The following is a 25,843-nucleotide window of genomic DNA, read 5'->3' as shown; positions in this document are numbered from 1 at the left end:
TGAGAGTGAGAGAGAGTGCCCGAGAGAGAGAGAGCGAGAGAGAGAGAGAGCCCGAGAGAGAGAGAGCGAGAGAGAGAGAGAGCCCGAGAGAGAGAGAGCGAGAGAGAGAGAGAGTGAGAGAGAGCCCGAGAGAGAGAGTGAGAGAGAGCCCGAGAGAGAGAGACAGAGAGAGAGCCCGAGAGAGAGAGAGCCCGAGAGAGAGAGTGAGAGAGAGCCCGAGAGAGAGAGAGTGAGAGAGAGCCCGAGAGAGAGAGAGAGAGCCCGAGAGAGAGAGAGAGAGAGAGAGAGAGAGAGAGAGCCCGAGAGAGAGAGAGAGAGAGAGAGAGCCCGAGAGAGAGAGAGAGCCCGAGAGAGAGAGAGAGAGAGCCCAAGAGAGAGAGAGAGAGCCCGAGAGAGAGAGAGAGAGAGAGAGAGCCCGAGAGAGAGAGAGAGAGAGAGAGCCCGAGAGAGAGAGCCCGAGAGAGAGAGAGAGAGAGCCCGAGAGAGAGAGAGAGCGAGAGCCCGAGAGAGAGAGAGAGAGAGCCCGAGAGAGAGAGAGCCCGAGAGAGAGAGAGAGAGCGACCGAGAGAGAGAGACAGAAAGAGAGAGACAGAAAGAGAGAGACAGAAAGAGAGAGACAGAAAGAGAGACCGAGAGAGAGAGAGACAGAAAGAGAGAGAGAGACAGAAAGAGAGAGAGAGACAGAAAGAGAGAGAGAGAGAGAGTGCGCCCGAGACTGACTGACGTAGAAGGTGAAGCTACTTGTAACATTTTAGCCTACCAGCACCTGCCCTGCTGAAAAAATCCAACATCGACATAATACAGCAGCAAGCTGGAAGTGACCGAGTATCTTCAACAGAACTTTCAATTAGAGAAATCTACAACAAACCCAGGCTTGCAACTATCTGGAACTGGTTTATCCTAACTGTTCTCCCCCACTAAAATCCACCTACCTCTTTCCCTTCTCTATCAGTTTTTTCCTGTGTGTGTGCATGCACGCCTGTGTGTGTGTGTGTGTGTGTGTGTGTGTGTGTGTGTGTGTGTGTGGGCGTGCAGTTGTGACAATTTCAGGATAAGGCATATTGATCAATAAACAATTGACTTTGTTTTTAAAACCTGCAAGAAAATCTGTCACTGTCTTTTTATTTGAAAAATAAAACCCCAAGGGCTATACTCTTAATACAAATACACTTGCTGCAGTCAGGTGGGGCATTGAACAGTAGGGAACCACCCACATCACGTGGCCATAACAACGTTAATGAGCTCCTTGCACTTGTCTTCACATAGACTGGGACGATGAAATTGGTACGAGTGGTCCAGAAGATGAGTTTGTAGAATGTCTTTATCGACAGTTTCTTGGAGCAATCCGAATAGACGAATTAGGAGGAGGCCGCCATTCGGCCCCTCGAGCCTGCTCCACCATTCAAAAAGATCATGGCTGATCTGTTTGTATCTCGAATTCCACTCCCATCAACACTTCCCCCCCGCCCCCCCCAAACCTTTGATTCCCTTGCCCAATAATCTACTTCCGCCTTAAAAATATTCAATGGTCCTGCTTCCACTACCTTCTGATGCAGAGAGTTCCAAAGTCGCACAACCCTCTGAAAGAAAAAATTTCTCATCGGTCCTAAAAGGGTGACACCCAATTTCAAAACGGTGCTCCCTGGTTCTGGATTCACCCACAAGAGGAAACATCCTTTCGACATGCACCTTGTCCAGACCGTTCAGGATCTTATATACTTCAATCAAGTCTCCCCTCACTATTCTAAACTGCAGTGAAAACAAGCCCAGTCTGTCCAACCATTCCTCACAAGAGGACCTGCTCATTCCAGGTATAAACCTTGTAACCTCCTCTGAACTGCTTCCAACGCATTTACATCCTTCCTTAAATAAGGAGCGCCAAACTGCACAGAGTATTCCAGAGCTGGTCACACCAATACCGTGTTATAACTGAAGCATAACATCCTTATTTTTATTTGAATTCCGCTCATAATAAAGGATAGTATTCCATTAGCCTTCTTTATTACTTGCTGCACCTGCATGCTAACGTTTTGTGACTTGCACTAGAACACCCAGATCCCTCTGCAACTTGGAATTCTGCAGTTGTTCTCCATTTAAGTAATACTCTGCTTTTGTATTTTTCTGCCAAAGTGAATAATTTCACATTTTCCCACATTATACCCCATCTGCCAGATTTTGCCCACTCACTCAACCTATCTAGATAGAACCATAGAAAAACTATGGCATAGGAGGCCATTCAGTCCATCGTGTCCATGCTGGCTGTAAAAACTAGCCACCCAATATAATCCCACCTTCCAGCACTTGGTCTATAGCCTTGCAGGTTACAGCACTTCAGGTGCATTTCCAAGTACCTTTTAAAAGAATTGAGGGTTTCTGCCTCCATCACAATTCCTGGCAGTGAAGTCCAGACACCCACCACCCTTTGGTCTGCAACCTCCTTAGGCCATCTTCACTACATACATTCCTACCTATCTTTGTGTCATCTGCAAATTTAACTTCCATGCCATCGCTCCCCGCATCAAAGTCATTGATATAAATTGTAAAAAGTTGAGGCCCCAGCACAACCTCTGCGGTGCTCCACTTGTCACATCCTGCCAATCAGAAAAGGACCCATTTATGCATACTCTATTTTCAGCCAGCCAGCCAATCTTCTATCCATGCTAATATGTTACACCAACACCATGAGCTCCTCCTTCGCACAATAACCTTTTATGCGGCACCTTGTCAAATGCCTTCTGGAAATCCAAGTGCAGTACATTAACGAACTCCCCTTTATCCACAGCGCATGTTACTCCTTCAAAGAACGCCAATAAATTGGGCGAACATGATATCCCCTTCACAAAACCATGCTGACTATTCCCAATTACCTTCAGTTTTACACAGTATCGCCTCCTTAATGAACGATTCCAGCACCTTCCCTACCAGATGTCAAGCTAACTGGCCTACAGTTACCGGTTTTCTGCCTCCCCCCTTCTTGAATAGAGGGATTATATTTGCTACTTTCCAGTCTGATGGAACCTTTCTAGTGAATTTTGAAAAATTAACACCAACGCATCTACTATCTCATTAGCCATCTTTTTTTAAGACCCAAGGATGAAGTTCATTAGGAACCGGGGACTTATCAGCCAGCAGCTCAATCAGTTTGGTCAGTACCGCTTCCTTGGTGATTGTAATTTCACCAAGTTCCTCTCTTCCTTCCACCTCCTGTTTTCAGCTATTACTGGAATGTCTTTTGCATCGTCTTTACTGAAAATAGAAGCAAAATATTTGCTCATTTCATCTGCCATTTCCTGATTAGCTATTAACTCCCCATTCTCACTCTCTAGAGGACCAACACTCACTTTAATTACTCTTTTCCTTTTTAAATACCTGCAGAAACTCTTGCTATCTGTTTTTACATTTCTAGCGAGCTTCCTCTCATACTCTAATTCCTTTGTCCTGATTACCCTTTTAGTCATTCTCTGCTTTTCTTCAGATTCTGACCAATCATCTGACCTACCACTCATCTTTGCGCAGTTATATACCTTTTCCTTAAGTTTGATGCTTCCTTTAACTTCTTTAGTTAAACATGGATGGTGGGTCCTCCCTTTAGAATATTTCTTTATAGTAGGAATATACTTATCCTGAGTATTCTGAAATATCCCCTTAAATGTCTGCCACCGCTTCTCTATTGATCTAGCTCCTAGCCTAGTAACCCAGTTAACTGCAGCTAGCTCAGCTTTCATGCCCACATGGTTGCCCTTACTTAAGTTAAAAACAGTAGTCTTACACCCACTCTTCTCTTTCAAAATGGATGCAAAATTCAATCATATTGTGGTCGCTGCTACCTAGAGGTGCCTTTACTCTGAGGTCATTAATTAATCCTATCACGTTACACAATTCCAAGTTTAATATAAAAGCAAAATACTGCAGATGCTGGAAATCTGAAATAAAAACAAAAAATGCTGGAAATACTCTGCAGTTGAGTTCTAATGAAAGGTCACTGACCTGAAATGTTAACTCTGCTTCTCTCTCCACAGATGCTGCCAGACCTGCTGAGTATTTCCAGCATTTTTTGTTTTTATTCCAAGTCTAATATAATCTGCTCTCTGATAGTTTCTTAGAGCAGCACATTCTGAAATCAGTGTCGAAAGCATTCCATGAAATCTTCATCCAGGCTACTACTGCCAATCTGATTTTTCCAGTTTATATGCGGATTAAGATCACCCATGATTATTGCTGTTCCTTTATCACAAGCACCCAATATTATTTCTTGTGTACTTCGTCCTACATTGTGGTTACTGTTATTGGGCCTGTAGACCACTCCCACTAGTGACTTCTTTCCCCTGCTATTCCTCATCTCCACCCAAACCAATTCTACATCCTGATCTCCTGAACCAAGATCATCTCTCACTATTGCACCAATGCCACCCTTGATTAACTGCGCTACCCCTCCTAGCTTCCTATTCTTCTTGAATGTCATATACCCCTCAATATAGAGGACCCAATCCTTGTCATCCTGCAGCCATTGTCTTTGTAATGGCTATCGGATCATATTTATTTACTTCAGTGTGCGCTATCAGTTCGTCTACTTTATGAATGCTACTTGTGTTCAGATAGAGCCTTTAGCTTTGTCTTCAAGTTATCTTTGTAACATCTAGTCTTGACTGTTGGTGTGTTCTTAGGTTTTTTCTCTGTCCCTTCCTGCCATTTTCTGACCTTCACTTGCCATATTACTATTCTGCTCTCCTGCCTTGACTCTACTCCTTGTCGAGCCAATTAGAGATGCAGCAGGGTTAATAAGCAATGTCACAGTAAAAGATCCACTGGGAAACAGTGATCATAATACCACTGAATTCCACTTTAAGTTTTAAAGTGACATGCTCCAATCACGAACAAGAATCTTAAACTTAAGCAAAGCCAATTACGAAGGCATGAGAGGAGAACTGACGAAGGTAAATTGGGTAAATAGACTAAAAGGGTATGGCGGTAAATGAACAGTGGGAAACCTTTAAAGAAACTCAAAATGTTCAACAAAAATACATTCCTTTGAAAACAAAAACTCAGCCAGAAAAATCCATCCATGGCTCCTCAATAAGTTAAGAATAGTATTAGATGAAAAGAAAAGGCTTACAATGTTGCAAAAAAAAAAAAGAGTAGCAAGTCTGAGGAATTGGGAGTTCTTTTAGAAACCAGAAAAGGGCCACCAAAAAGTTGGAGAAAAAAAAGGAAAAATAGAATGAGAGTAAACTAGCCAGTAACATAAAAACAGATTGTAAGAGCTTTTTTTGGCATATCAAAAGGAAGAGTAGCTAAAGTTGGTTCCTTGGAAGGAGAGACAGGAGAAATTATGGGGAATGAGGAAATGGCAGAGGCAGTGAACAAATATTGTGTATATGTCTTCACAGTAGAAGACACAAGTTCCATACCAGAAATAGGCAGTAACCAAGGGGATAAAAAGAGTGAGGACATTAAGGAAATTCATATCAGCAGAGAAAAGTATTGGAGAAACATAAGGGACTAAAACCTGACAAACCTCCAGGACCTGATGGCCTACATCCTAGGGTTCTAAAAGAGATAGCTGCAGAAATAGTGGATGCACGATGATTTATACCAAAATTCCTTAGATTTGGGAACAGGCCCATCAGATTGGAAGTTGGCAAATGTTACACCGCTTTTCAAGAAAGGAGGTAGAGAGAAAACAGGGAACTATAGGCCAGTTAGCCCAACATCAGTTGTTGAGAAAATGCTGGAATCTATTATTAAGTCTTAACAATGCACTTAGAAAAGCACAGTATGATTAAAACAAGTCAACATGGTTTTACTAAAGGGAAATCCCATTTGACAAATTTATTAGAGTTTTTGAGGATGTAACTGGTCAGGTAGATAAAGGGGAACCAGTAGACGCAGTAAAGCTGGTTTTCCAAAAGGCATTTGATAAAGTGCCACACAAAAGGTTAATTGGCAAGATAAGGCTTCATGGAGTTGGATGCAATATATTAGCATGGATACTTGATTGGTTAACAGACAGGAAGCAATGAGTGGGCAGAAATGGAGCATTTTCAAGTTGCAGGCTGAAAAATAGTGGAGTGCATCAAGGATCAGTGCTGCGGCCTCAGCTATTTACAATCTTTTTTTTTTATTCATTCATGGGATGTGGGCGTCGCTGGCCAGGCCAGCATTTATTGCCCACCCCTAATTGCCCTTGAGAAGGTGGTGGTGAGCTGCCTTCTTGAACCACTGTAGTCCATGTGGGGTAGGTACACCCACAGTGCTGTTAGGAAGGGAGTTCCAGGATTTTGACCCAGCGACAGTGAAGGGACGGCGATATAGTTCCAAGTCAGGATGGTATGTGACTTGGAGGGGAACTTGCAGGTGGTGGTGTTCCCATGTATTTGCTGCCCTTGTCCTTCTAGTTGGTAGATGTTGCGGGTTAGGAAGGTGCTGTCTAAAGAGCCTTGGTGCATTGCTGCAGTGCATCTTGTAGATGGTACACACTGCTGCCACTGTGCATCGGTGGTGGAGGGAGTGAATGTTTGTAGATGGGGTGCCAATCAAGCGGGCTGCTTTGTCCTGGATGGTGTCGAGCTTCTTGAATGTTGTTGGAGCTGCACCCATCCAGGCAAGTGGAGAGTATTCCATCACACTCCTGACTTGTGCCTTGTAGATGGACGACAGGCTTTGGGGAGTCAGGAGGTGAGTTACTCGTCTCAGGATTCCAAGCCTCTGACCTGCTCTTGTAACCACGGTATTTATATGACTACTCCAGTTCAGTTTCTGGTCAATGGTAGCGCCTAGGATGTCGATAGTGGGGGATGCAGCGATGGTAATGCCGTTGAATGTCAAGGGGAGATGGTTAGATTCTCTCTTGTTGGAGATGGTCATTGCCTGGCACTTGTGTGGCGCGAATGTTACTTGCCACTTATCAGCCCAAGCCTGGATATTGTCCAGGTCTTGCTGCATTTCTACACAGACTGCTTCAGTATCTGAGGAGTCACGAATGGTGCTGAACATTGTGCAATCATCAGCGAACATCTCCACTTCTGACCTTATGATTGAAGGAAGGTCATTGATTAAGCAGCTGAAGATGGTTGGGCCTAGGACACTACCCTGAGGAACTCCTGCAGTGATGTCCTGGAGCTCAGATGATTGACCTCCAACAACTACAACCATCTTCCTTTGCGCTAGGTATGACTACAGCCAGCAGAGGGTTTTCCCCCTGATTCCCATTGACCTCAGTTTTGCTAGGGCTCCTTGATGCCATACTCGGTCAAATGCTGCCTTGATGTCAAGGGCAGTCACTCTCACCTCACTTCTTGAGTTCAGCTCTTTTGTCCATGTTTGAACCAAGGCTGTAATGAGGTGCCCTGGCGGAACCCAAAATGAGCGTCACTAAGCAGGTTATTGCTAAGCAAGTGCCGCTTGATGGCACTGTTGATGACACCTTCCATCACTTTACTGATGATTGAGAGTAGGCTGATGGGGCGGTAATTGGCCGGGTTGGACTTGTCCTGCTTTCTGTGTACAGGACATACCTGGGCAATTTTCCACATTGCAGGGCAGATGCCAGTGTTGTAGCTGTACTGGAACAGCTTGGCTAGGGGCGCAACAAGTTCTGGAGCACAGGTCTTCAGTACTATTGCCACAATATTGTCAGGGCCCATAGCTTTTGCAGTATCCAGTGTCTTCAATCATTTCTTGATATCACGCGGAGTGAATCGAATTGGCTGAAGTCTGGCATCTGTGATGCTGAGGACTTCAGGAGGAGGCCAAGATGGATCATCAACTCGGCACTTCTGGCTGAAGATTGTTGCAAATACTTCAACCTCATCTTTCGCACTGATATGCTGGGCTCCCCCATCATTGAGGATGGGGATATTTGTGGAGCCACCTCCTCCAGTTAGTTGTTCAATTGTCCACCACCATTCACGCATGGATGTGGCAGGACTGCACAGCTTAGATCTGATCCGTTGGTTATGGGATCGCTTAGGTCGGTCTATCGCATGCTGCCTACGCAGTTTGGCATGCAAGTAGTCCTGGGTTGTAGGTTGACTTCATTTTGAGGTGTGCCTGGTGCTGCTCCTGGCATGCCCTCCTGCACTCTTCATTGAACCAGGGTTGGTCTCTTGGCTTGATGGTAATGGTAGAGTGGGGGATATACCGGGCCATGAGGTTACAGATTGTGGTTGAGTACAATTCTGCTGCTGCTGATGGCCCACAACGCCTCATGGATGCCCAGTTTTGCATTGCTAGATCTGTTCGAAATCTATCCCATTTAGCACCGTGATAGTGCCACACAACACGATGAACGGTATCCTCAATGTGAAGGCGGGACTTCGTCTCTCCAAGGACTGTGCGGTGGTCACTCCTACCAATACTGTCATGGACAGAAGCATCTGCGGCAGGCAGATTGGTGAGGACAAGGTCAAGTATGTTTTTCCCTCGTGTTGGTTCCCCCACCACCTGCCGCAGACCCAGTCTAGCAGCTATGTCCTTTAGGACTCGGCCAGCTCGGTCAGTAGTGGTGCTACGGAGTCACTCTTGGTGATGGACATTGAAGTCCCCCACCCAGAGTACATTTTGTGCCCTTGCCACCGTCAGTGCTTCCTGCAAGTGGTGTTCAACATGGAGGAGTACGGAGTCATTAGCTGAGGGAGGGCGGTAGGTGGTAATCAGTAGGAGGTTACCTTGCCCATGTTTGACCTGATGCCATGAGACTTCATGGGGCCCGGAGTCGACGTTGAGGACTCCCAGGGCAACTCCCTCCCTACTGTATACCACTGTGCCACCACCTCTGGTGGGTCTGTCCTGCCGGTGGGACAGGACATACCTGGGGATGGTGATGGCAGTGTCTGGGACATGGTCTGCAAGGTATGATTCCGTGAGTATGACTATGTCAGGCTGTTGCTTGACTAGTCTGTGGGACAGCTCTCCCAACTTTGGCACAAGCCCCCAGATGTTACTAAGGAGGACTTTGCAGGGTCGACAGGGCTGGGTTTGCCATTGTCGTTTCCGGTGCCTAGATCGATGCTGGGTGGTCCGTCCGGTTTCATTCCTTTTTATTGACTTTGTAGCGGTTAGGTACAACTGAATGGCTTGCTGGGCCATTTCAGAGGGCATGTAAGAGTTAACCACATTGCTGTGGGCCTGGAGTCACAAGTAGGCCGGACCAGGTAAGGACAGCAGATTTCCTTCCCTAAAGGACATTAGTGAACCAAATGGGTTTTTACAACAATCGACAATGGTTTCATGGCCATCATTAGACTAACTTTTAATTCCAGATTTATTAATTAAATTCAAATTCCACCTTCTGCTGTGGTGGGATTCGAACCCATGTCCCCAGAGAAATACCCTGGGTCTCTGGGTTACCAGTCCAGTGATAATACCACGGCGCCACCGCCTTCCTATATTATCTATATTAATGAATTAGATGAAGAGACAGAGAGCAATGTATCTAAGTTTGCTAATGATACAAAGAGTAGGTGGAAACGTAAGCTGTGGGGAGGACAGAGGCTACAAAGAGATATAGACAAGTTAAATGAGTGGGCAACAAGATGGCAGATGGGGTATAATGTCGGGAAATGTGAAGTAATGCACTTAGGTCATAAAAGTAGAAAAGCAGAATATTTTTAAAAGGGGTGCAACTTTTAGGCGTCGATATTTAAGGAGATTTGAGTGTGTTTGTTGAAGGAACGCAGCAAGTTAACATGCAGGTACAACAAGCAATTAGGAAGACAAATGGCATGTTGGCCTTTATTGCGAGGGGACTGAAGTACAGGCATAAGGAAGTACTATTCCAATTGTACAGGGTTTTGATGAGACCACATCTGGAATACTGTGTGCAGTTTTGGTATCCACATTTAAGAAAGGATATACTTGCATTGGAGGCAGTGCAACTTAGATTGGTCCCTGGGATGAGGGGGTTGTCCTACGCTGAGGGGTTAAGTAAATTGGGCCTATATTATCTGAAGTTTCGAAGAATGAGAGTTGATCTCATTGAAACATACAAGATTCTAAAAGGCCTGGATAGGATAGACACAGATTATTTCTGCTGGTCAGGGAATCTAAAACATGGGAGCACAGTCACAGAATAAGGGGCTGACCATTTGGACTGAGATGAGGAGACATTGCTTCACTCAAAGGGTTGTGAATCTTTGGAATTCTCTACCCCAGAGTGTTGTGGATGCTCTATCATTGAATACATTTAAGGCTGGGATAGGCAGATTTTTGGTCTCTCAGGGAATCAAGGGGTAAGCCAAGCAGGCGGGAAAGTGGAGTTGAATCCCAGGATCAGCCATGATCATTTTGAATGGTGGAGCAGGCTCAATGGGCCATATGGTCTACTGCCTGCTCCTACTTCTTGTGTTCTTGCGGGTGGGGGGAAGCACAGGAGAGGGGTATAAGGGGACGGTTGGTAGTGGAGAAAAGAAGCCAGGGGTTGTCTTTGCAATTCAGAATGATTCTGCAGTAGTGAGCTGTTTTGACAAGACAGTGGGCTGAGGTAGTGCTTGATGAGGTCCTGCCAGATCTAGCGGCGAATGGTTAAATCAGTTGTGTGCCATAAATATTCAAACCTGTGCCCCTTGGACTTAAGGGAGGAAGGATAGGACTGTAGCAAGGGGAAAAGGCAGAAGAGAGGAAGGGTTTTAGTAGGAACAAGGGCAAAGGTGGAGGCAAGGATGTGACTGAAAGAATCAGCAGCTGCAGAAATATCACGATGAGTGGAGGGCCAAAAGCGAGGCAGTTGGGAGTTTGAAAGCTTTTGTTGTAAGTGACTTGAGGGTGACTCGTCCTCCTTCCCTCAGGAGTGGACACAGAAGGCACTGGAGTTGCAAAAGAGATCAGAGTGGTGAGGGATATAAGGAAGTGATCACAGATGTCTTGTGATTGGTTCTCTAATCCCATTGTTTCGATGAGATGTCAAGATTGACGAGGTCTCCGTGAATATGGGTAGGAGAGGTTAAGGGTGGACAGGAAGCCATTAAATTCAGAAAAGAGGGGGAAACGCCAGACGATGGAGATCAAAATCAATGAGGATGACAAGGTGCAGAGACTGAGGGAGGAAGCCTGGAGATAGGTGGGAAACTTGGTGTGGGGCTTGGGTAGAAGGTAGAGAATGAGGATCTTAAAAGGGGCGGCACAGTGGCGCAGTGGTTAGCACCGCAGCCTCACAGCTCCAACGACCCGAGTTCAATTCTGGGTACTGCCTGTGTGGAGTTTGCAAGTTCTTCCTGTGTCTGCGTGGGTTTTCTCCGGGTGCTCCGGTTTCCTCCCACAGCCAAAAGACTTGCAGGTTGATAGGTAAATTGGCCATTATAAATTGCCCCTAGTATAGGTAGGTGGTAGGGGAATATAGGGACAGGTGAGGATGTGGTAGGAATATGGGATTAGTGTAAGATTAGTATAAATGGGTGGTTAATGGTCAGCACAGACTTGGTGGGCCAAAGGGCCTGTTTCAGTGCTGTATCTCTAAATCTAAATCAAAGAGCAAAGCGAGGTGCTTAATGAAGGAGAAGCTACCAGACCTGTTGCAGGTGAGGGGAGAGGAGAGTGATGGCAGCAACAGAAATCCCAATTTAATATACAGCAATATGGTTCTTCTGGGAAATGCAGCCAGAGCCAAGGTCATGGCGTTATGGCTGGCTCAGCTACACAGGTGGGTACTAAGAGCGATAGTGATAGGAGATTCGATAGTCAGGGGAACAGACAGGCATTTCTGTAGTCGCAGACGTGAATACAGCATGGTATGTTGCTTCCCTGGTGCCAGGGTCAAGGATGTCACTGGGCTAAGAAATTAGCAAGCAGAACCTCAAAAGTAGTAATCTCCGGATTACTCCCAGTACCACACGCAAGTCAGTATAGAAATAGGAGGATAGTGCAGATGAATGCGTGGCTGGAAAGATGGTGCAGCTGGGAGGACTTTAGATTCCTGGGACACTGGGACCAATTCTGGACAGGCCGAATGGGTTGCACCTTCCCAGGAAAGAGCTGGGACAATTTTCCTTGTGGGGAAATTTGCTAGTGCTTATTGGGGAAGGTTTAAATTTACTTGGCAGGGGTGTGGGAACCAGGAGGAAATGTCAGACAGGAATACTAAGGTGCACAGAACACTGCCAGAGATAGATAGCACTAGAGTAGAGAATACTAAGTCATTAGGTGGGGTCAGACTAAGGGAGAATGTAATAAACTTTAAATCAGGGTTAATGTGCATGTATGTGAACATTCAGAGTGCTGTTAATAAGATTGGTGAGTTACAGGTGCAGATGGACATGTGTAAATGTGATGTTGTGGCTATAACAGAGACCTAGCTCAAAGAAGGGCAGGACTGGATGTTAAATATTCCTGGATACAAGGTGCTCAGGAAAGATAGGAAAGGGAAAAAAGGGGGATGGGTTGGGGTATTGATTAAGGAGAGCATTGCAGTGCTGGAGAAAAAGGATGTCTCAGAGGGGTCGAGGACAGAATCTGTGGTGGAGGCAGGTTCAACTGAAGCCTTCAAAAGGAAACTAGACTGTTATATGAAAAGGAAGAATATGCAGGGTTCTGGGAAAAAGGCAGGGGAGTGGCACTAGGTGAATTGCTCATTTGGAGGGCTAGTGCAGACACGATGGGTCGAATGGCCTCCTTCTGCACTGTGACAATTCTGTGATTGTGTATGGGCAGGGCAGATGGCGGAATACAGAAACAGGGGAGACTTCAGTGAGGAGGAAGGTGTTGCCAAGTTTCTGTCAGAGCATGATGTTGATATGGTTATCCACAACATCATGGCTCGCAATGTCCTTGTTCTCAAATGAATAGGTAATCTGGAAAGAGATACAGAGAGGGGCACTATTTGTTGAGCTGCCAGCAAAGTCCACATGATTAGCAGTGGAAGGTATGAATGTGACTGGAAGGAGGTTGGAAAGATTAACCCTCAACGAACACAATAGGTGGGAAGGTCACGAAGGAGGAGGATGAGGCAGTTGGGGTATCTGCTCTTAGGCAAGCAACAAGTGCCTTGAAGGAGGAGACATAAGGCAACTGCGGGCTTATCCAAGAGGGAGTCAAGGCAACAAGATGATAGAAGGTCTAGGAATAGTCGAGGGTTGTGGTAGGAATTTGGGGTTGGTGGGCGCAAAGTGCTTGGAGGTGAAAAATGAAATCAAGTTTGAGGGTAATAGAAGAGAAAGAATAAGGGAAGCTTAGAGGTGCCTTACAATTACTTGTGCATGAAATTGTTTAAATTAGAATTGCTTCGTCAATTCAATATTTTTAAAGCTACAGTTTCAAATACCTTTTATTCTTGTGTGGATGTTCAAGAGGGGATCTGAAGAAACCATGCAAGCCCACCATGGGTAACCAGATACTTTGGACCACACCATGTCTCCCACATAATATTTCACTGGGACATCCTTATCTTTATCCTTCTCCTTAGTCTCCTTGTCTTTAGCTCCTTCATTGTCTTGGTCTTCTTCAGTCTGTTGACAAAGATCACAGAAGTGCCAAAGTGAACTTTAGAATTCAACTTTTGAAATCATACAAAGTTTATTTTATTTTATCTATCTTTGACAAATTTAGGAAATAACTGACCTGTTGACCTATCTATTTTGAGAAAGATAAAGTTTATACAGCATTAATTTGACAAAAATAACCTTCACTTTTTCTCATGTCTCATACAGTGCAAATTTGAAAATATTGCTGCATCAGAGCTTATACTTCAATTGCTTCATGGAGTTTACATCCTTGGCTACCAGAATATTGAGTGGAATGGAGTAGAGCCAATTTTAACCAGTAAATTGGGAACTCTACATTGGGGAAAATAAATCAAAATTCAAAAAAAAAGGGAAAAATAAATCACACAAGAGATAAGGCCAATTAACAAACAAAATACAAGTGCAATGTGATCTCAGTCATTCATTTTCTCCCTCTCTTTCTTTCCCCCATCCCACAGACAAATATTTCACTGGACAATTTGGACTCTAATGTGCTGAAGGTGAAAGCTGGGCAGTATTGCATAGAATGTGAGAATAGATAAATATTCTTGAGTTCTCCTGTATTACACTTAGGAAATCAGGGAGTATTTTAACAGATATTTCCTTCATATTGCATGGATGGAACAAAGTTAGACTGTATATGATCCGTAAAAGGAGCAGACTTGAATGAGCTGGACAGCTCTTTTTTCTTCCGCGCCATATCATATTCTTAAGGCATTGCAAGCTAGTTCAGCCTCGCTTCAAAAATCATCCAAGACTGCGTCGAATGATAATTCATAGATTGCAAGTGCAAAAGAGAAAGGCACAACTGTAAATTGATATTTAATTCAACCAACATCTCCTGGTCTGTGGCAGTGCAAGAGGTATTAATTTACTGCACCATCATGTCCATCTTTTTCACCTTTTAAAAATACTATATGATTGCCAACACCCATGAACCTATCCTAAGGAGTAAGGAGACAAAACTAAACTTTAGTCAGTAGTGTTTGCCTACATAATACTCACAGCAAACCAAAATAAATAATCTGACCTGCTTGAGATATTTTGGTATTATAAGCAAAAATACAGGAAAATGGGAGAAGATTTTGGAAAACATTCTAAGGTTTCCCTTAGTTTCTTGGGGAGAACACTATTTTGGATGCTCATTGGTACAGATGCTAAATCTTCATGTTTGTCACCTCCCCCCGACTCTCTTCCAAGTACACAAAGCTTCTAGTTTTCCCCACTCCTCCTGCAGTCCACACTGGACAGCATTCACTGTCACAGTTCATCAAGTCAGTCTTGCCCAGTGCAGATCTCACAGACCTTCACAGCTTCTGCCTCCTGCTAAGCCTGGGAAAGATTCAGAATGATTGCAACTAAAGAAGCCCTTTCCCATAGTTTAAAAAAAATTTGTTTCATGGGATGTGGGCGTCGCTGGAAGGCCAGCATTTTCTGCCCATCCCTAACTGCCTTCATGAACCACTGCAGTCCATCTAATGCGGGTACACCCACAGTGCTGTTAGGGAGGGAGTTCCAAGATTTTGATCCAGTGACAGTGAAGGAATGGCAATATATTTCCAAGTCAGGATGGTGTGGGACTTGGAAGGGTGATGGTGAATGATGATGGTGTTCCCATGCGATTGCTACCCTTGTCCTTCGAGGTGGAAGTGGTCGTGGGTTTGGAAGGTGCTGACAAAGGAGGTGTGATGAGTTAAAGCAGCACATCTTGTATATGGTAAACATTGCTGCCACTGTGCATCGACGGTGGAGGGAGTAGCATTTAAGACACTGAACAATAGCAGGTGGACGTGATGGCAAGGGGCAAGTTGGTAAATAGGACACAACAATTATTGTGAATTCAGTCTTGAGAACGTGGTTGTGATTTTCTAGTCGCTTTGGTTAAGATACTTTAGAAATAAATCTCTTATTGCTCACGATTAACATTTAAAAAAAAGAGTTTGGTTAACTTAGCCATAAGCACAATCACATTTTATCTACAGATATGGATGGAAATACAGGTATTTGAGCTTTCCTTAGACTGAAAAATAATAGCTCCCCTGGTCAATCATTCTGCCAGTGTGGGCTTAGAAAACTACCATTATCCCAGTCCATGCTAAAGAACTCCATAGGTGTTTAGAGTTATAGACAAGCATCTCATCTCTTTCACATGGCAGAGCAGGTAGTCAAAGAACAAAGAAAAAAATTACAGCACAGGAACAGGCCCTTCAGCCCTCCAAGCCTACGCCGATCCAGATCCTCAATCTTAACATGTCGCCTATTTTCTAAGGGTCTGTATCTCTTTACTTCCCGCCCATTCATGTATCTGTCCAGATACATCTTAAAAGACACTATCGTGCCCGCGTCTACCACCTCCGCTGGCAACGCGTTCCAGGCACCCACCACCCTCTGCGTAAAGAACTTTCCACGCATATCCCCCCTAAACTTTTCCCCTTTCACTTTGAACTCGTGTCCCCCAGTAATTGAATCCACCCTGGGAATTCCCACTCTGGGAAAAAGCTTCTTGCTATCCACCCTGTCTATACCTCTCATGATTTTGTACACCTCAATCAGGTCCCCCCTCAACCTCTGTCTTTCTAATGAAAATAATCCTAATCTACTCAACCTCTCGCCATAGCTAGCGCCCTCCATACCAGGCAACATTCTGGTGAACCTCCTCTGCACCCTCTCCAAAGCATCCACATCCTTTTGATAATGTGGCAACCAGAACTGCACGCAGTATTCCAAATGTGGCCGAACCAAAGTCCTATACAACTGTAGCATGACCTGCCAACTCTTGCACTCAATACCCCGTCCGATGAAGGAAAGCATGCCGTATGCCTTCTTGACCACTCTATTGACCTGCATTGCCACCTTCAGGGAACAATGCACCTGAACACCCAAATCTCTCTGTACATCAATTTTCCCCAGGACTTTTCCATTTACTGTATAGTTCACTCTTCAATTGGATCTTCAAAAATGCATCACCTCGCATTTGCCCTGATTGAACTCCATCTGCCATTTCTCTGCCCAACTCTCCAATCTATCTATATTCTGCTATATTCTCTGACAGTCCCCTTCACTATCTGCTACTCCACCAATCTTAGCGTCGTCTGCAAACTTGCTAATCAGACCACCTATACTTTCCTCCAAATCATTTATGTATATCACAAACAACAGTGGTCCCAGCACGGATCCCTGTGGAACACCACTGGTCACATGTCTCCATTTTGAGAAACTCCCTTCCACTGCTACTCTGTCTCCTGTTGCCCAGCCAGTTCTTTATCCATCTAGCTAGTACACCTTGGACCCCATGTGCCTTCACTTTCTCCATCAGCCGACCATAGGGAACCTTATCAAACACCTTACTGAAGTCCATGTATATGACATCTGCAGCCCTTCCCTCATCAATCAACTTTGTCACTTCCTCAAAGAATTCTATTAAGTTGGTAAGACATGACCTTCCCTGCACAAAACCATGTTGCCTGTCACTGATAAGTCCATTTTCTTCCAAATGGGAATAGATCCTATCCCTCAGTATCTTCTCCAGCAGCTTCCCTACCACTGACGTCAGGCTCACCGGTCTACAATTACCTGGATTATCCCTGCTACCCTTCTTAAACAAGGGGACAACATTAGCAATTCTCCAGTCCTCCGGGACCTCACCCGTGTTTAAGGATGTTGCAAAGATATCTGTTAAGGCCCCAGCTATTTCCTCTCTCGCTTCCCACAGTAACCTGGGATAGATCCCATCCAGACCTGGGGACTTATCCACCTTAATGCCTTTTAGAATACCCAACACTTCCTCTCACCTTATGCCGACTTGACCTAGAGTAATCAAACATCTGTCCCTAACCTCAACATCCATCATGTCCCTCTCCTCGGTGAATACCGATGCAAAGTACTCGTTTAGAATCTCACCCATTTTCTCTGACTCCACGCATAACTTTCCTTCTTTGTCCTTGAGTGGGCCAATCCTTTCTCTAGTTACCCTCTTGCTCCTTATATATGAATAAAAGGCTTTGGGATTTTCCTTAACCCTGTTTGCTAAAGATATTTCATGACCCCTTTTCGCCCTCTTAATTCCTCGTTTCAGATTGCGCCTACAATCCCGATATTCTTTCAAAGCTTCGTCTTTCTTCAGCCTCCTAGACCTTATGTATGCTTCCTTTTTCCTCTTAGCTAGTCTCACAATTTCACCTGTCATCCATGGTTCCCTAATCTTGCCATTTCTATCCCTCATTTTCACAGGAACATGTCTCTCCTGCACGCTAATCAACCTCTCTTTAAAAGCCTCCCACATATCACATGTGGATTTACCTTCAAACAGCTGCTCCCAATCTACATTCCCCAGCTCCTGCCGAATTTTGATATAGTTGACCTTCCCCCAATTTAGCACTCTTCCTTTAGGACCACTCTCGTCTTTGTCCATGAGTATTCTAAAACTTACGGAATTGTGATCACTATTCCCAAAGTAGTCCCCTACTGAAACTTCAACCACCTGGCCGGGCTCATTCCCCAACACCAGGTCTAGTATGGCCCCTTCCCGAGTTGGACTATTTACATACTGCTCTAGAAAACCCTCCTGGATGCTCCTTACAAATTCTGCTCCATCTAGACCTCTAACACTAAGTGAATCCCAGTCAATGTTGGGAAAATTAAAATCTCCTAGCACCACCACCCTGTTGCTCCTACATCTTTCCATAATCTGTTTACATATTTGTACCTCTATCTCACGCTCGCTGTTGGGAGGCCTGTAGTACAGCCCCAACATTGTTACCGCACCCTTCCTATTTCTGAGTTCTGCCCATATTGCCTCACAGCTCGAATCCTCCATAGTGCCTTCCTTCAGCACAGCTGTGATATCCTCTTTGACCAGTAATGCAACTCCTCCACCCCTTTTACCTCCCTCTCTATCCCGCCTGAAGCATCGGTATCCTGGGATATTTAGTTGCCAATCATGCCCATCCCTGAACCAAGTCTCAGTAATAGCAATATCATACTCCCAGGTACTAATCCAAGTCCTAGGTTCATCTGCCTTACCTACTACACTTCTTGCATTAAAACAAATGCACCTCAGACCACCAGTCCCTTTGCTTTCATCATCTGCTCCCTGCCTACTCTTTCCCTTAGTCATGCTGACTTCATTATCTAGTTCCTTACAGGCTTTAGTTACTACCTCCTTACTGTCCACTGACCTCATTTGGTTCCCATCCCCCTGCCACATTAGTTTAAACCCTCCCCAACAGCGTTAGCAAAAGCACCCCCAAGGACATTGGTTCCAGTCCGGCCCAGGTGTAGACCGTCCAATTTGTAATAGTCCCACCTCCCCTAGAACCGGTCCCAATGTCCCAAAAATCTGAACCCCTCCCTCCTGCACCATCTCTCAAGCCACGCATTCATCCTGACTATTCTTTCATTTATACTCTGACTATCACGTGGCACTGGTAGCAATCCTGAGATTACTACCTCTGAGGTCCTACTTTTTAACTTGGCTCCTAACTCCCTAAATGCTGCTTGTAGTACCTCATCCCGTTTTTTACCTATATCATTGGTGCCTATATGCACAACGACAACTGGCTGTTCACCCTCCCCCTTCAGAATGTTCTGCAGCCGAGCTGAGACATCCCTGACCCTTGCACCTGGGAGGCAACATACCATTCGGCAGTCTCGTTTTCGACCACAGAACCGCCTATCTACTCCCCTTACAATCGAATCCCCTATGACTATAGCCCTTCCACTCTTTTTCCCACCCTTCAATGTTATGCTTTTCTGAGATGGAAGGAAAAAGATTTGATGGTTATAGATATATCTCTAAAATTGGCTAATTTCGAAAGGAATTTATAGATCTATTCCTCTCATGCACTCGATTCCAATCTACCTCTGACTTGAATCACTTCATTGTTATTGTCGTGGTAATTATAAAGACACCATTAACATTCTTTATAAATGAACAACTCAGAATAAATTCTGTTCTGCTTATAACTGAAAAGAATACTTGAGCAATATTTTAACCATCTAGTCCGAAGTATATTTCTACTACTTGAGGTGGTTACCAGAAAAAAAGCTGACTCAAATGCAACTCAAGTACATTCATTTTCCCATTTATGGAAATTCTGTCCACGGGAAGACTCTCACAAGAGTAATCTGGTTAACCCACTAATGCTTTGGCAAATTCTGCATCTGCTTCACGAGGTACGCAATCTATTTTTAATAGACATCTAATACTCAATATGTTGAATCATGGGTATAAACTAGAAGAGCCCAGCTGAAAGTTTTGGTACAAACTCTGGCTGAAGCTGCTGCTTTCTTGATTTAAATCAGGCTAGATTTTGAAAGGAAGCAAAGCATCCCATACTCTGGTTACAATATACTACTTTCCTATCCCTACTATTAAAGGGCAAAAGAGAAAGCGGAAGACACAAAAACTGACAGGCAAGCGACACAATTTCACACACATTAAAAATAAATGTCTTTATTAATAAACCTACCAAATTAAAATGAACATTTGCAAATGGATTCTAGCTGGTGAAACAAAAATCCAACAAGCTAAATCAACAATTAAAAAGCATCAGAGGGATTCAGAACTATAGGTTACCTGGAACTTTAGCCACTTGCATTTATGTAACACTTTTAACATAGAACAATATTCCAATATGCTTAGAAGAATGAGGAATTGAAGGAAATTAGTACTAGTAAGAAGGTTGTATTGGAGAAATTAATGGGGCTGAAGGCTGATAAGACCCCGGGACCTGAGATTCTACAGCCCAGAATGTTGAAAGAGGTAGCTATGGAGATAGTGGATGCTTTGGTGATCATCTTCCAAAATTCTAGAGATTCTGGAATGGGTCCTGCAGATTGAAAGGTAGCAAATGTCACCCCACTATTTAACAAGGGAGGAAGAGAGAAAAACGGGGAACTGCAGACCTATTAGCCTTACATCAGTAGTAGGGAAAATGCTAGAATCAATACTAAAGGATGTGATAAATGGACATTTGGATAATAATGATCTGATTGGGCATAGTCAACATGGATTTATGGATGGAAAATTAAGTTTGACGAACCAGTTGGAGTTTTTTCTGAGGATGTTACCATCAGAATTGATAAAGGGGAGTCAGTGGATTTAGTGTACTTGGATTTTCAGAAGGCTTTTGATAAAGTCCCCCACAGGAGATTGGTTAGCAAAATTAAAGCACATAGGATAGGAGGTAATATACTGGCATGGATTAAGGATTGGTTAACAGGCAGAAAACAGAGTAGGAATAAACGGGTCATTCTTGCATTGGCAGGCTATGACTAGTGGGGCACCACAAGGATCAGTACTTGGGCCCCAGGTGTTCACAACATATATCAATGATTTGGATGTGGGGACCAAAAGTAATATTTCCAAGTTCGCGGATGAGACAAAACTAGGTGGGAATGTGTGTTGTGAGGAAGATGCAAAGCAGCTTCAGCGGGATTTGGACACAGTGAGTGGGCAAGAATGTGGCAGATGGAATTGTTAAGGCCAGGTGAGCAATGTCCAGGGGGTCTTTTGCTGTCTTTCCGTGGCTTTATTGTAACAGGGTTTAATTTTAAACACACTGTGTTTTGACCTCCCCTTTTTTGTGAATTCCTGTTCACAGTTTCCTATTATCAGGCAAAACTGAGCACAAACAGACCTTCTTTGGTTTAAAGCAGAAAGAGGAAATTTATTAAAACATTAAAACTTAAACTCTAATATGGTTCACGCCTACGGATATACAACACACTCATGCTAGCATGCACACGCGATATAAACATGCAGATAGGAAGAGAAAAGAACAGAAGAAAATATAAGTAGAACAGTTTGAGGCAATATCTTGTTACTGTTTCTCGAGTTTACTGTACTCCTTGATTGAACATATGGTCTTGCGGTTGGTTGGGGCCCAGTACTAGTCTTAAACATTGTTCACGTAGGAAATCTTTCTTTCTTTTAGTTTCACGTGTTTTCACAAGATTCAGTTCCGTGGGAAGAGATGAAGCAGGCAGACAACAGACAGCAGGCAGAGGAGATCTTCTCAGTCCATGAGCACACGGCGTTCTCTGGCAATTCCTTTGTCGGGAGTTCAAAAAACTCTGTCACGGCCAGTCAGTCATGTAACTTAAACTGGTCTGACCATTTGTGTGTGTTGGAGGGACAGGGACTGGCTCCCTTCATTGCCACATTGGTACTATGCAAATGTCCTTCCAGTCAGACATTGCAATTTTTCAAGTTTTAATGTTCATGTGGCAAAATAATGTGTGCCTCAGTCTTGGCAGGTTGGGTTTGCCCGACAGAATTTAATGTGGAAAAATGTGAGGTTATCCACTTTGGTAGGAAGAACAGATGGGCAGACTATTTCTTAAATGGTAAGAGATTAGAAAGTGTAGATGTACAAAGGGACCTGGATATCAGTGCCAATAACTCACAAAGTTAACATGCAGGTGCAGCAAGAAATTAGGAAGGCTAATGGTAGGTTAGCCTTTATCGCAAGAGGATTTGAGGACAAGAGTAGTGAAGTCTTGCTTCAATTGTATGGAACCTTGGAGTACTGTGTGTAGTTTTGGTCCCCTTACCTTCGGAAGGATATTCTTGCCATAGAGGGAGGGCAAAGAAGGTTCACCAGACTTGTTCCCTGGATGGCGGGACTGTCCTCTGAAGAGAGATTGGGGAAACTGGGCCTGTATTCTCTAGAGTTTCTAAGAATGAGAGGTGATCTTGAAACCTACAAAATACTTAAAGGGACAATTTCAAAATAAGGGGGAAGCCACTTAGGACTGAGATGAGGAGAAATTTGTAAATCTTTGGAATTCTCTACCCCAGAGGGTTGTGGAGGCTCAGTCATTGAGTATGTTTAAAATAGAGATTGACAGATTTCTAAATATCAATGACATAAAGGCATATGGGGATAGTGTGGGAAAAAGGCATTGAAGTGGATCAGCAGCCACGATCATATTGAATGGCGGAGCAGGCTTGATGGGCTGAATGGCCTACTGCTGCTCCTACATTCACAGAGGCATACCAACAACGACTGCTCATGCCCCTTCACTTAAAGATGCCATTGGATACAATCATGAGATCTGGCATAGATACTGATATCCTCTTCAGGAGGTATTTTCATTGGGCATCCCATCAGCAAAATACTGCCAAGCCGTGAAGATAAATGTCTGCTTTAGTGTTGCGATTTTGATGCTGGCCACCAGTGGACACACAGGTCAAAAAACTGCCTTCGCGATGTTGTGCAGCCTCCTGCCCCATGTTGAAGGAGGTCGGAGGACACAATGAGAATGCTGTAAATGTGATTCTGTGCAAACTGCAGGTGCATAGTTGTTTCATTATATTATGGCACATTTGCCAATAAACAGTGTAGATTCAGAACAACATAAAATCAGCACACATTGGGCTGGATTTTGTATTCCTGCCGCCGCCCAGAACATGACAGCCGTCCCCCATGGGACGTGCACCACCACAATTAGGCGGCAGGCAGCCATTTTCTGTATTCACAGCAGCCGTCCCCCACCCCCCTCCCCAAATCATGGGTGGCCTCGGCGCCGCTGTGAATGGCATCACCTGATGCAGGAGTAGGTATTGGCGCCATCTTTAAAAGGCTGCCAGCCCTGCATTTATTCTCTGCGTTTTTTCAGCATCAAGTTCCTGAGGCGACAAGTCTGTGCTCTTAAACGTTACTTTAACTGCAAGCAGCCCCCTGGCCATCATTTCAACAATGGCAGATGGACGATCAAGGATGGCCCCATGGTACAGTGATGCCTCTCTGCTTATTCTTCTCCAGGCTGTGAGGAAATGGTGGTAGGTCCTTTTCCCCAGTGACGGCAAGAAGAGGTCCTCCCGCCTGACCAAGCAAGCCTGGATACAGATTGCAGGGGAGGTGAGCAGCCGTGGAGTCATCCTTCGAAACTGGGTGCAGTGTTGTAAGAACATGAATTTGATAGCCAAGGTAAATGGCATTTTTCCAAATTGCTCAGTGTGATCCAGTTGTCCCCACATGGTATGCCACAGGAGTGCCATGGCCATTTCAGAAACAGGGAGATCAGAGAGGGTTGATGGCATATGATTGGCTGCATATGTGAATCAAGTCTCCCTCGTTAGTACCTCCAGCACGTCAGAGCCACGACAGGGCAAGTCCGTATGCCAGACTAAGCATCCCCCAGGTGTTGAAGGGCCCATGTTGGTACAACAGTGTTGATGTTTGCCAATATTCAATATCTGCATCCTTGCTCTTTCAGAAGAGGGCCCACAACAGTAGGGAGGCATCCAGGACCAGAGTCGAGGTTCCTGACCTGAGGCTGCTGTCACAGGCCCATGAAGAGGCGCTGGAGGTAGCGGGAGACAAGGACCATATGCCATTTCGGTCATGGAGCTTGGGGTTTCAGTTAACAAGTCATTATTACCAAACACAATGATTCGAAATTTCATCTCCTACGCTGTCCTCATTGTGACATGTTTACCTTAACACCTAAATGTCTGTTCTTCTCATTGTTTCTTTCAGAGCGTCGCTCACCAATGCCCCCAGGGACCGAGGGAATGAGAACCACCTCTGAAGACAAGCAACACTAAGAGGATGCACCATCCCATGACTCTCCTTCCACCAGGGCAGATACACTCACCATGGTGGTATCCAATTGGCATTAGAATCAGGGTCACAAGCGGGTGAGAGCATCACACACACGGCCGAGCGAGCTGGCTGAGGCAGAGAAAGCCCAGGCCTCCGACAGCCAGAGGACTGAGAATCCAGGTCCATGCTGAGCCCCAGGCTGATGAGCCTCTGGCGTCAGCAGCATAAGGCACGCTGGAGTTGCAGGGAGAGGTAAGGCAATATCGGGCAGAGATGACAATGGCCATGCGAAGCCTTGAGCGGATAGTGGGAGAAATCTATCCAAGTTTATGAGTGCATGGCTTCTTCCATGGAAGGGATAGCAATCCTCATGGAGAGTCACATTCCATAGTTGCTCAATCACCTGCAAACTCTCGCCTTGGGGCGTGACTGTAATGCAGCAGTGGCTGGACGAGACAGAAGGACCAAGAGCATGGAGAGACGCTCCTGGCCCTTCTCTGGAGACTAGGGAGGCTCCAATGAGCCTTGAGAGGGAGGAGGAGAGGCTCCGCTCCACATCTGGGGTCTCCCCTCAGGGTGATCAGAGTGTGGATACCGGCTGCTCAGCCCCTCTGCCAGTGATTCCAGCTCCAGCAGCTGCAAGACCTGAGGACAGCCCTGCACTGGTGCAGGAGACCCTCAGGCAGCCGGGGTCCTCCAAGCCTCAGGCGGACAGAGGATGATCGACGAAGTCATCCCAGGCCAAGGGACAGTCTGATCAGCAGCCTGCCTTCAGTCCAGCTGTCGGCGCACGGGTTACACCGTGTAAGAGGACCTGCAAACGTTTTTTTTTTTAAAAAACACCTTGACACATACGGGTATTCAAGGTTGAGACAAATATGTCATGTGTAGTTTAATTAAATGTCTTTTCCGACAATCAGCCTTCATTGTCTGAACACCACATGCCACCATAATGTGTCTTTCCATTACATTATGAGCCTGACAGTACTGCCAATGTAAGCAATATCACGGTCATGCCAAAATGCACAATGTGACGCTACATGGATTAAGTCACATTGGCAATGGCTGAGTTAACTGCTGGCAGTCATGCTGGAGAGATGGACATTGCAAAGGCAGAAGACTTCAGACGAGATGCAGGATGATGTTTTGTGCTCTGAGGAACATGTGTTGAACTTCAGGGATTGTGGAAGTTTGGTCAGTCGTTGCCTTGCCTCCTGCTCACCATGTTGGCCCTCCATCACTGCTCTCTGTGCTCCCATGAGTGGTTTGTTCTTGGTTGCCCTCTGTGTCCTCATGAGAGGATGTGGCCTGCTCCTGTACCTCTTCATTCTGCAAGGCTTCCCCCCCTCTGGACTGCGATGTTGTGCAGAATGCAGCAGACTACAATAACACGCCCAACTCTGCCTGGTGCATACTGTCAGGCTCTACCAGATATATTGAGGCAGTTGAAGTGCATCTTCAGCATACCAATGGCCTACTCAATGGCAGCTTGGGTGGAGCTGTGGCATGCGTTGCAACGTTCTTCAGCATCGCTGCTGGGGTTCCTCACTGGAGTCAGAAGCCAGGTCATTAAGGGGTAGCCCGATCTTGAGCAGGGGGCTTGAACAGCAGCGGCACCTGGGAGAACGAGTCATGGCAGCTGCCTGGGAAGCGGGCACACACTTACATGATGTGCTTCCTGTGGTCGCACACAAGTTGGATACTGTTGGAGTGAAAGCCCTTTCTGTTTATGACGGCAGCTGGTTCTATGGGAGCCTTGATGGCCACATGCGTGCAGTTGATTAAACCCCGCATCTGTTGGAATCCCGCAATGGCCCAAATTCCAATTGCCATCTCGGC

At 45.2% G+C, this 25,843-nt stretch overlaps 1 protein-coding gene across 3 annotated transcripts in view; it reads right to left on the bottom strand.

Annotated features, from left to right (window-relative positions):
* Positions 1-25,843, bottom strand: part of nsd2 (nuclear receptor binding SET domain protein 2) — a 223,678-nt gene that overhangs the window by 156,934 nt on the left and 40,901 nt on the right. For all 3 annotated transcript variants that reach the window (XM_068029807.1, XM_068029797.1, XM_068029816.1), the window contains exon 3: positions 13,253-13,436. In XM_068029807.1, the coding sequence (XP_067885908.1) occupies positions 13,253-13,436 (184 nt within the window). The remainder of the gene's footprint in view (positions 1-13,252; positions 13,437-25,843) is intronic.

Source organism: Heterodontus francisci, chromosome 1 (assembly GCF_036365525.1).
Source record: "Heterodontus francisci isolate sHetFra1 chromosome 1, sHetFra1.hap1, whole genome shotgun sequence".
Classification (NCBI taxonomy): Eukaryota; Metazoa; Chordata; class Chondrichthyes; order Heterodontiformes; family Heterodontidae; genus Heterodontus; species Heterodontus francisci.
This window is presented reverse-complemented; position numbering and strand designations above follow the sequence as displayed.